The sequence below is a fragment of the Typha angustifolia genome, chromosome 7 (genome assembly GCF_048772165.1).
Source record: "Typha angustifolia cultivar Huaian chromosome 7, ASM4877216v1, whole genome shotgun sequence".
Classification (NCBI taxonomy): domain Eukaryota; kingdom Viridiplantae; phylum Streptophyta; class Magnoliopsida; order Poales; family Typhaceae; genus Typha; species Typha angustifolia.
Genome location: NC_133245.1, coordinates 9829299 through 9841862, shown reverse-complemented (window position 1 = coordinate 9841862; position 12564 = coordinate 9829299). Strand labels below are relative to the sequence as shown.

Here is a 12564-nt window from a genome sequence, read left to right as displayed (position 1 = left end):
CAAGCGAGGGAGAGAGAGAGAGAGAGAGAGAGAGAGAGAGAAGAGGAAGGAGAAGGCTCACCACGTTAGTGGAGGTGGTGGTAGCGACTGCAGGCCGACATTAGTAGGGGGAGGGAGAGAGACCGAAAGAGAGAGAGAGAGAGAGGAAGAGAGATTTATAGAGGCGGTGGGGGGGGGGGGGGGGGGGGGGGGGGGTTGGTGGTGGCGCTGGGGTTCGCCGCGACCAGCTGGCTACGGCGGCGCTAGGGGGTGCATGGCACCCCCATGCCGCACCCATTTGCATGGGCATGTGGCCAGCCACGTTGTGCCCATAACAATTTTTCTTTTTTAAGGATAGGTTGTTACAGCATGAGGGTACCCGAGTATACGCTAGGGTTAGAGGTGCCTTGAGTGATGATTATGATTGCTGATATGCGATATCTCATGGCCTATATGCGAGGTAAGTTGAGTATGTGTGCATAGACAATCAGACACCTACCATTTGCTAAGGTATATATGTGGCGAGTTACTTTTATGTGATTTTTATTAACTTGTGGGGTACCAATTTGGATGGATATTGATATACTCTTAGCATATGGTAGGGTATAATTATGACTGAGATACCCTTAGTGTATGACATATTATGCTTTGAGCTTACGAGTAGGAGGATAAGATTGGATGCCGAGTATTTACTATGCATAGTGGTCTAGTATGATGATGTTATACTGAGATGTCGATGATGATTATGATACTAAGAATATCATATGATTATCGAGTAGTTATCATGCTTTAGATACCATTGTATTTGGCATCATAACATGGTCATAGTTGGCATGCATCATATTTGTTATATTTGAGAGTGATACTATGATAATATGACATGGAGGTTTATTTATATATTGTCGAGACTTGTGTTCTTGATCAGTCATAACATGATATCTATTATAAATCTGAGATTATTGAGGACTTGCTTATATGTCCATTCATAACATGACGCTTTTTCTGATTCATATTATTCAGTACATAATATACTCTCTATTTGACATCACCGATTTGGAATAAGGTCTATTTACTGAGTCTTTAGCTCATGACTCTCTTTATTTCTTTCTAACCCCTTAGATATATGGTACATGATAGGGACTTGAGTTATCTTGAAAAAATATTTAGAGCGATGATAAGGTGAGCTATAGATGTGAGATGATAGTTTATATAGAAATTAAGTTATATAATTATTTAATATTTGTACTCCATTGTATTAGATGATGATTTATATAATACAGGTTGGATTATATTATACTCGTGTGTCAGTGGTTATAAGTTGTATCTTGATGGTTTGTCATGGCCTGTGTAGGTCCTGCCAGATTATGTAGCTGTCTAGTATGGTTATTATGGATATAGATATGGATTTATTAACAGGTTTAACTTAATGATATCATAATTTATTTTGTGGTCTAGTACACAAAATATTGTGGACTTGGATATTCATATGTTAATAGGTTTATTTAGATTAATAATATGATTTATTTGGTGATGAATTATGTGCACACAAGTGTATCTATGCATGACGAGCCTTGTCTGTCTAGTCGCGTGAGCCACGCGTGCCGTGTGGGCACATAGGCATGTACATGCTGGTGCCGGGCAGGGGCATTACATTATCGCATATAAATAAACTTGTACATTGCTTATGATCTCTTTCAAATATACCTCTACTGCATGCATGCTGTCCAATAAGATACTTTATCTTGAATATATCAACACATACTTTCTTTATAACCTTTATCTTTCATGGACATTCCTCTAAACTACATCGGATAATAATCTTCTAAGGGTTAGTTTTAATAGGCTTTAATTCAAATCTACGCTTGATAGTAGATGATTTCAATGCTTTTGCAAACTCTGATGAGTTTCGAAACATCTGTCCTATAAATAGATCATCTGATGTGATATATTATGCCATTAGCTTTAAGGGTTCTAAATGTTACACATAAAATTCTACATAATCAATAGTACTTGAAATATGTTCATTATCACCATAAGGTTGGACGCACAAGTTTGTTGGCACATCACCTTCTTGTGTTAGAGATGGATCAATAGAATCAAATATAGGGAATTCTTCTTGAAGATTGCGATCTGTTTTTTTTTATTTAAAGACAAATCGAAACAATCAATGATAGAAAATTCTTCACCAAGATTTTCATTATTGTTATGGGAATTAATAACATTTGTTGTGACAATGTTACTAGGATCACGTACAGGAGAATCAACTTCACTATCAGGTACAAACTGTCTATTTAAGTCGAAGGGCTGATTAGTAGGATGATTGAGAAGAGACGATCCTCCTACCCCTAAAGTATCCAAGTTAATATTGCTAGGATTTGGAACATTTGAAACAATAGGCGGGTGCTCATTCATGAAAATTTTCATCTGGATTGTCCTAAAATAATATTAACATCATGACGATGTCAAATATTAAGGAAATTCGTAGCTAAATTCGTAGTTCAATTACAAAATTCGTAACTAAATTTGTCATACAATTACAAAATTCGTAACTAAATTCATAGTTCAATTACAAAATTCGTAGATAATTAATAGTTCAATTATGAAATTTGTAACTAAATTCATAGTTCAATTGCAAAATTAATAGCTAATTAAATTCGTAGTTCAATTACGAAATTCGTAGTTAAATTATGAATGTCGTCATTAAAGTACGACATATGTTAATCAATAATAGTTTTTTCGTTCAATGTCGTCATTAAAGTAAGCAAAAAGTAATTTTCCTATATATATTTAATGTAATCATGAACATAAAATGTTAACTCACTTGGATAAATTCTTCTCTTTCCTTGTTCCAAAAATTTGTATAGCTCGACAGAATAACGGTGATAGATCATACATCTCTATAACATCATTATTTTCAAAGATATCGACAAATATATCATGGTTGTTCGAAGGGAATATATACTTTAAAAAGACTTTAAACTCACCTAGAGGGATTCGCATTATTTCAGAGAACATCGACTTCAAATCTAACAAACTGCATTGTCTGTTTATACTTCTGTGAACAATATAATGGCCCTCATAGTGCAAAAATATCTTCTTATTATCCAAAATAATAGCATAATTATAGTGAAATAAAACCCTCACATTACAGTCAAATAGATGTTCCATTCTTATGAATATAATGAATGAACAAGGGCGAGACAAGATAATAAAGATAAGTTCCCAAATGCACAAATTGGAAGAGAAAAAAGAGAAAGAAGAGAAAGAAAAAGAAGCAGCTCAATCCGTTCCTACAACGTCCAGTTAATCATCTTCACGTAAAAAATATTATTTTTTTGTCTAGGGCATTTAATGAGAGACTCGAGTACAAAAAGGGCAAAGTTAGGAGAAAAATAAGAAAAAGTCTCAAGTGCAAGGAAAATCGAAAATCATCCTGGCATGTCAAATCGAAAAACTAAATGAATTTTTGGTGCAAATAATCCAAAAATAAAATTAAAACGCTAATGAAAAATTTGATAGGGGGACCAGAATGTAAATAATTTTGTAACGAGGCCTATCTTGGTCAAAACAATCATCTCCGTATAACGCGGTACCAAAGAGAGCCAAAGCATGGAAGCGAGCAGCAGCAGAGGCGGCGGCCAGCGGCGCGCCGGTCCATTCGCTTGGCGCTGATCTCCTCTGCGCCATTCTTGCCCTGCTTGACCATTTCGATCTCGTCCGTTGCTTCGCCGTCTGCAAATCATGGTACTTTACCCTCAATCCTTCTTCTTTTCCTTTCTCTTAGCTTTAAGATTCCTGATTGTTTGGAACATTCTTGATGAGAAATAGGAGCTCTTTTAAGTTAGGTAGTTCAGTTTGGACCAATTTTGGAGGTGAATGCTTGAATTTCTTTTCCTTTTCTTTTTGATCTTTTAAGTTGCAGAAAGCGTTGAAAACGGCAGCTTCTGTGAGTGAAACATGTTTATAGGATCAATATTTCACTTGTCTCAAGTTGATCATAGGATTGTAACAGGAGGTGAAGACAATGGGAGAAGATAAAGATGATTGACTACTCTATTCATCTCCAAGGTGGATGAAAAATCTTCGAAATACAAGGATGGTGGAAGAGAAATAAGCTAAACAAATAAATGAATTTCTCTAGAAATATCACCTTTATTGTTTGGGAAGTAGAATGATTTGCATAAACTTGGCTTTATCCTCTTCTTTGCTGAAGCACAACCCCGAATTCAACCTTTGGCTTCAATGTATGGGAATTTGTTGATATGGTTTAAACATGTTGTTCAAAATAAAAGTTGTATTTATCTGGTTTCATACAATTTGTCTTGGTCTTCACTGCATGCAATGCCCGCGTGGATAATCTTGCCATTCTTTACGAATAAATATTAACGAAAGCTAATTGGCATGCTTAACACATTTGCTGAGTTGTAGGACCTGTTATTAGTGGAAGTCATTAGACATATTGAAGTTATGGTCTACACGTAGTTTTTGCAGCTGATTTATTCTATTTTTGAGAAGGAAAATGGTCGATTGAATATTTATTCTGGGTTATCAAAAGTGAAAACAATTGTTACCATTTCCATCCACTTAGCATGTATGATTGCCATGCATATCAGTGTACACAACCCTTAAGTTCCATCAATAAACATGATTCTCTTATTCATCGATCAAACGATTTTTGTCTATATATGTTCGTCTTGTACCACATTTAAGCAACTAATGAAAACATGCAAAAAGCTGCTGCATTTTATCCCACAAAATTAATTGTTGTCACAAGTCAGTAATGTCAGTCATGAAGTTAGAAATCTACCACAGGATGACTTAAAGGCTTTTAAGCTTCCTCGCGATGTTGTCAGAGAGAACTTTCTCACTCAATTCCCTTGTTTAATAAGTGAATGAAAACAAGACGAAGACTTAGGAAAGCTAAAGCTCTGTGAATGTCAAATTTCCTCTACTTCCCCTAGAAGCATTGAGAGAGTTGGAACTGCAATTTCCAATTAGTTCTTTGGTGAACTTGAAGGAAGAAGTAACTTCTAAGAACTATTGAGAGAGTTTAACCAACGACCATCAACACATTGAGAGAGTCTAAGAACATCTAAGACCAGTTTTACACAAACTGATGCTCTTGCCTATTAGAATAGTACTCTTGGTATTCCACGTCGGAAATTCTTTAAGGTAATTCCCTTCAACTTTTGATGAAAAGTTTGGCTTACCATGTCCAAGAGAATTTAAGGTTCTTAAATAAATATGTAGATGTTTTTGAACTTAATATTGATAACCAGAGGACTATCAATTACAGGTATATAATGTTGCCTTTATATATAACATAGCAGGGTGGAGAAAATATGTCAAAGGACAAATAATAGTATGGAGAGTGTTGTATACGTGGTAGGAATGATAAAAATCAGCCTAAACTCTACAAAACCTCAAATCTACAGGCATGGATATGAAAATTCAGAATAGCTGCTATAATACATGAGGAGGGCCCAGAGGCTAATGCACTATTTGCATTAGCTTTAGCATCCTACAATTTCATCTGCAAAGATCAGATAAAACTTAGTCATCCAATTTCATTAAGAATCACATGCTAGTCATATGATCTTTTTATCTATTTTAAAAATATTGGAAAACTTAATAAAATAAGCATACATTAGATTTAGATTATTCTTTAGTATCAATTCCTCTTAGATGGAAAAGCCTGACTTCGACGAAGAAACCTTAATAGTCTCATCGACATCTCAAGATCAATTTCTTCAACTCTTAAACAATCTATATACTAGTAATAGCGGGTTTATCCAATCATTTCACCACGAACCACCTACACTTGTTGCCTCTTCTCAACATGACCTTTGACATCAAGTACACCTTCAACAAGGTCTTGCTGTACATTTGGTAGTTGTTCAATTGGTGTATCGTTCTTCAATAAATAAAATTAACATGCATTGGTGTATTTTTCTTCAAAGCGACATATCCTAATGACTGGTTGGCTTAAGGAATGGATAGCAAACCTTATCTCAGTTCTTCATGTAACAAAAAGAACTTATTGCTACACCCTTGTCAATCTGTGAGATTTTAAAAAATGTCTAGTACATCAACATGTTGACATTGCTACTTGGTATTCCACTAATATTTCTGATACTATATCGTTTTGCTTAAAAGGGTAATATGAGCCTTTGTATGTACAATTATACATCTGATTAATCCGCATCATTTCACAGAGAAAGACACCTCTTTAGATGCATTTGCAGATTTGTTAATAAATCAAATATAAATAATTTATTTTAATTTTAATTATTAGGAACAGGATCATCTACACATCTTGTTTGATGAGGGATCTATATTACAAAAGGAATCCACATGTTAGTAGCTCTAATATGTTGGTCCCATCAGAAACATCAATGAAGAAGTATCTAGAGGACCTAGCCATGGATGAACACAGATCAGCCTTTCTTAGTGGCTCCTCCACTGAAGTTCATCAGTGGATGGTCATCGTGTAAGGTATGCTCCTCTTTATTATCATCTCTCAAGTAAATGCAATTTTATATCCTCATTAGTAACTTTATAAGTAATTTAGGTCAGTCTGGAAGTTGCATAAAAGAATTTTGTATTTGTTTGTTTTATTTTTTGTTCAAACTTATTATGCTAATCTTAATGTATGTATACACAGTTCTATGAGCTTGTGCAAGTGCTGTCTGCTAGCACTTCCATAAAGTCTTTAAGCTTCATAAATTTAGTAGCAATACAAAAGCAGATGTGTAAGTTATATGTAGGTATCAGATTTGACCCTTATCAGGGCAGAAGGGAAATTCTTCATGTCATCTGTTTTATATTGTTAGATGGATGTCCTATACAAGTATATGTCATAGTGGTCTTCAAGAATTTTGTAGAATTGCTATTAAATTAGTATATTGTGCATAAGTGCAGGTGCGTTCTTGTATATCTAGAAATATGTGATTTTTTTTCCAAGTACTATATTGTCATTTTCTTCCTTGTAAATGAAACTAAACTGAAATAGAGGGTCTTAAATAACAAAATAACCTAATTTTCTTATTTTTGATCCCCATACTCTTTTACAATCTCCACTGCACCAGTTATTATAAATAATTTCATATTTTTCATTTTTGACTTTTGAGAATGAGTGAGGCTAGGCTAGTTACATCTCATTAAGACCGTGAAATACTAAGGAACCACAAAGGGAAAAAACCAATGAGAGAAAACAAAATCAAAAGAAAATTATAGGTTTACAAAGGCAAAACTACTATCAAAAGCTAATGGCTAATGGGAGAGGAAGATGGGAAGAAACATCCCCTTTGTCTTGAAATATCTGTGAGATAGATTGTAAACCAGTTGTGGCACACCCTCTTTTAAGGTTTTGAGATGTTCTTTGCAAAATGGACATAGTTGGCAATCCTTATCTAATAGTGACAATTGGGTTATGTTGGATATGGAGTAGACAAACTTGAGCAAGTCCAATTGATAACTGGATTGAGATTTCCAAAATATTGACATGTTTCGTATAGCATTTGGGATTCTTCATAGTAGTAGTGGGCAAATGCTAGTGAGGAGCTAGAATAAGAGAGAGCAGTTCTTGGTTTCAAGCACCATAGTATGATGGATAAACATTAATAAGTGTGAGTTTCTTGCTGATATTCCGTCCATGCTGATTTTCTTGTTTGGGAGAATAGGTCTCCAATTAATAGACACGGAGATCTATCCTAATTCATGCTTGTTTTGTGCGTGTGCCATTAGTGCATTGGTGCCCATGGTATGCGACCATAAGGAAATCCGTGTTGTAAGTTTCTTAATCTATATAGTAATCTCTTCAAGGCAAAGATATATAAGAACAAAAGTCTCATATCAAGCACAATTTATTCCTTGTCAAAAGAATAATAAAGATCATTTCTACTATGCTTTACTTGAACACAGAATCAGAGTGGCATAATATTGCCCATTTAATAATTTCATCCTCTTTTATAGGGCTAGTATATGTTGCATGAAGAGAGGCTCAATTTTAATTGGAGTGGGAGACAAGGTATACATGACATTTTAACTACAATTCTCTATTGTATTTTGTTGTTCTAGATGAAAGTGTTTGTTAAGCTGAATCTTATTATTCCACACTCGCTAGACGTCATCATCTCATCTATTTGATCATACAATTTTGTTATGTTAATATAGGTATACAATAGTTTGTAGTTTTTTGAAATTCCCACTAGAAACAACATTTACGTTATTCTTTGTCCTTCTTAATTGTTCCCCTCTGCAGTAAATGAGCTATAAAGCATGTATTGTATGTTGATAAAGTAAGAGTCTATGAAGCATGGACGCTGACATGGGATACAATACTATTCAGACAAGGTGATACATCAAATCTTGAAAGAAATAGGATATAATACATTTAGGGTCTGACACTAAATAAATATATTTATTAATACATCTAAAATGTATATAGTTTACTATAACTTAAAAGCAAGGTTTGAAAAGTCGAGATTAGGATCGGGATCGGCCTTTCAAAAAAATAATACGTATTAGCCGGATCAGCTGTATTGGTCGCTTGAATTGGATCGGACTTTTTAATTACATAAAATTCTAAATATTATTTAAAAGTGTAGGAAAACTTCTAAAAATTTAGAAAAAGTTTACCAAAAATATGAAAATAAAGAAAGAAAATATGGTGCAATAAAAATAAAAAAAAAAGAAATTAGAAAAAGAGTGGGTGGAAGAAAATCAAACAAAAGAAAGAAAAAACATGGTGCAGTGAAGAAGAAGAAGAAAAGAGAAGAGAAAGGGAGAGAGTGAAAGAAATGAAAAAAACTGAGAGAGAAATAAAGAAAAAAATTAAAAAATTATATACCGGAGTTTGCCGGAGTTTGTCGGAGTTCGTCGGAGCTAGATCTTTCCGTAAGAGAAACAATAGTTTTATGATAAGGAGAGAGAAAGAAAGAAAGAGGGAAAGAAAGAAAAGTGCTTAAAAGAGGATAGATCAAAGTAGGGTTCCTAGGAGCTAATGATGGACATTCTAATAAGGATGAATAAATAAAAGGAAAAAAGGTAGAAGATTAAGAGAGAAAACAAGGGAGAGTAATATTTTAGAACGAAAGAGAATAGATCATTGTTTTGAAAAGTGACCATATAAACTGCTTATGCCACTGCATAGGTAGTGGTAGTGTGTCAATTGCCTCGCAAATACATCATGCGATCCTCATATACGGTTTGACTGCATATAAGGCCGATTGCACCTATATATTGACTGCATATGCACATGCGCCCACATATTGATCGTCAGTAGTTGCATATTGACTGCCAATAACTGTATATTGATTGTTAATGGTTGCATTTTAACCACACATTGATGCAATGGATATCTATAATGCTTTATAATAGTCTTTTATTAATAAATTTTGTTGCTGCAATTTATCATACTTGAAAATATTTACTAAGTAATTATATGATTAAAAAGTAGCATCCTTGGTTGATAGAATATTATGAAGATGATTCTTTGTCGTGACTAGGCTAGTGGTGGCTGATATGACTTGGTCAGATTGAATCCACTCACGGCACATTGGGTTTATTGTGATGAGCCTAATTATCTAATTTAATTTCTTGCATTTCTTTTTGGCAGCTGCCCTATTAGTTGAGTCATAAATACAAGTACATTGGTTAATTGAGTCTAGACTAGTCAATAAATTATTTTAGTCGAGTCATGAGATGCATGGTGAAACTGAGTTCGGCTCGGGCTAGTCGAGTTGAGTTGGTTGATCAAGTCCTGATCAAAGTTGGTCTAGGGTGAGCCTCTATAAATATGTGGAGGAAATCCTAATTTGATCTTTATCTAATAATTGCATCGGCATTGCTGTCTCTATCTTCCTCCTTGCTCTAGCCGTCTGGCGTCCCTTCCCACCTCATTTCTTTCATCGTTCAAGTCTTTGGACGGCCTCCTTTAATTCGTAATCCTCTTCTTCTACAGTAACTTCTCCCCCTTTACTCTAAAAGAGTTCTCCTAGAACCTATCTATCCATTGAAAGGTTAACAAGCTAGGATTTATTTGACCTTCGGCCACTGCTTGGCTGATATCTTAAGATCTAACCATCCAAACCCTGAGATCTTAGATTCGCTGGAAAGCTCTCTTTAAGAGAATATATCCAAATTTTAGTAAGATCTAATGGCTAGATCTTTCGGAATATCTTTTGAAAGTTTCGTGCAAATTCTGTCTAGAACCAGTTGTGAGACGATTAAACCTTTCGAGGGAAGATCGATCATGATACGATCTCCCCTTGGGCTAAGGTTTGATTATTCCGTTTTCAGATTTGGACAAGATCTGGAACGAAACTTTGGAAGAGGATTCCGGAAGTTATAATCATCGGATTAACGTGAAAATTTGATATGTTGTATCCCTAGAAAAGAGCTTTCCAATGAATCTAATTTCAGAAAAATTGGACGGTGAGATCTGGACATATCGTCAGATAAGTAGACGAATGTCAGAGAGTCCGTCTATAGATCTGTGGATGGAGGCACAAGATCCTAGATGGATTATGGAGGTGGTAGGTCGATGATAATGGGTGGCACCAGTTTGAATGGGGTTGAACACGTTAAGAGGCTAACTAAAAAATTCAAAGATGACAATTATTAATCCTAGAAATAGTGGATTTTTGCAGACCACGTTTGAATGGGGTCGAACACGTTCAAACGCACAAAAAACGTTCTCTGTGATGCGAACCTGATGCGTTCGAACGCACATTTCGCGTTCTCTGTTTTTGTGAACCTGATGTAGGTGTTCGCAAGCACGTTCGAACGCACTCACCCGCATTCGAACGCACGACCTATAGAAAACTTATTTTTCTCTAAAATAAACACTAAAATAATAAGAAAAAACACTCATAAAGTGTATCCATGCTCGAGACGACATCGGTGAAGTCCGAATTATATCAGATCATTATAACTTGGTATTAGAACCAACGATCCTCGGACCATCATGGCTACAACAAGATCAAAGGTAGCAAGCAAACGAGGCGATTATCTCAAACATCAGAGCAAGGCATGGAGACGGACCGCATGGCTCTATCAAGATCACTATCTCCATTGAGCTTGCGAGGTCAGACGAAAGACCTTCCCGATCTCTTGTAAACCCTGGCGCGCATGGGACAAACGATGTTGGAGATCAAGGCGACCCTTGTGGACATACCAACCGTGGGGAAGGTAATCAAGGCAGTACCTTGCCTAGAAACGAGGAAGAACTAGCCAGGGCTGCGGCTTTTGTGGCTTTACCATCAGTTGCTGCCCAACCAAATCGTTGACCTTCTCTAAGATTGGGTCTGATAAAGACCCTCTTTATTGTGTAGATTGTTTATTATTTTTTTTGCCAATTAGATGACCCAACGTTTGTTTTCTAACTTTTAAGGACACCCGAGTGTAAGCTGCTGCATTTTTTTCCCTTTGAACCAAATGTTCTTTTAAATAACTGACACCATCACTCATTTCTTTGTCTTACCTAATAGAGCTATAATGTTGCCACCCGATGTACTTGATAAAGCTGCAATGTTGCCACCCGATGTCGGTATCATATGACTTTTTTTTGGAGCTATTGATATTTTATATTTTTCACTATAATTTTGTAACTAAAAAGCATAAACAAAAATCAATGTAAAATTTAAGAAAATAAAACTCTCTTAATTTTTTTCTTTCTTTCCACCCCTTCTCTCTCTCTCTCTCTCTCTCTCTCTCTCTCTCTCTCTCTCTCAGGTGTGCCATAGCACTTGTTGTTGCTTTACCACAGGAATAGAAAGAGAGGGAATGAGAGGAATTAGAAACAAAAAAAAAACTCACCCAAGATCGCCAGAGGTCGAGGTCGTTGGATCCACATCAACTAGAAGTCACCTCGAGATGACGCTCGGGACTTTTCTTCATAGCTGGTCCGGTTAGGGTCATCAGAGGGTATCACCCCGTGATTAACACACTCTGTCTTTTCCTCTAACCATTGAGAGAAGTTAGAGTCACCTAGGAAATTTTCTCATTTATTGTAGGACTGTTCCCTAACCCCGCAAGAGTCACCTAAGAAAGTCACCGCAGTTTCCCCTAGACTTCCAGATAGACTTGAGTCACCACGGAAAATCGCAAACGATTTATACTGGGACTGTTCTCTAAGTCGTATCAATACTAGTCTCATTTTTTTCTTTTCACAATTTCAATATTTGCACGAAGTATGGTGATGCACTGAATATAATAATTAAATGCACACAAAAAATAAAACAATTAATTTTTCGCACGTACGGATGAAATAAATAGATTTGCACACAGAAATTGCAATAATTTAATTTTTTACACATAAGGGTGAAATAAATAATTTTGCACACAGAAAATTTACATGGTCTGACAAAAATACGAAATACAATAAAATAAACATGTGAGTGAACCCACTCAACTAAGTCTAGGCAAGACAACCGAAATCTCAAATCTCTAGCTCACGTACTAGAATTCACCACCTTAAATAATAAATAATATTCAAAATTTTAATTTGAATAATAACAGTATTTATTAAAATTTAAAAACCAAAAGAACTAAAAAAAATGGGTTTAAAATTACCCATTGGAT

The 12564-nt window shown here is 35.4% G+C and overlaps 1 protein-coding gene across 11 annotated transcripts in view; it reads left to right on the top strand.

Annotated features, from left to right (window-relative positions):
- The first annotated feature begins 3559 nt into the window (after positions 1-3559).
- The window catches only part of LOC140763915 (uncharacterized), a 65061-nt gene continuing 56056 nt past the window's right edge, over positions 3560-12564 (top strand). For all 11 annotated transcript variants that reach the window (XR_012104924.1, XR_012104922.1, XR_012104926.1 and 8 more), the window contains exons 1-3: positions 3560-3723; positions 6275-6474; positions 7954-8008. Coding sequence is in view for 1 of the 11 variants with exons in the window: in XM_073102295.1 (XP_072958396.1) it covers positions 7963-8008 (46 nt within the window). In the remaining 10 variants the exon portion in view is untranslated. The remainder of the gene's footprint in view (positions 3724-6274; positions 6475-7953; positions 8009-12564) is intronic.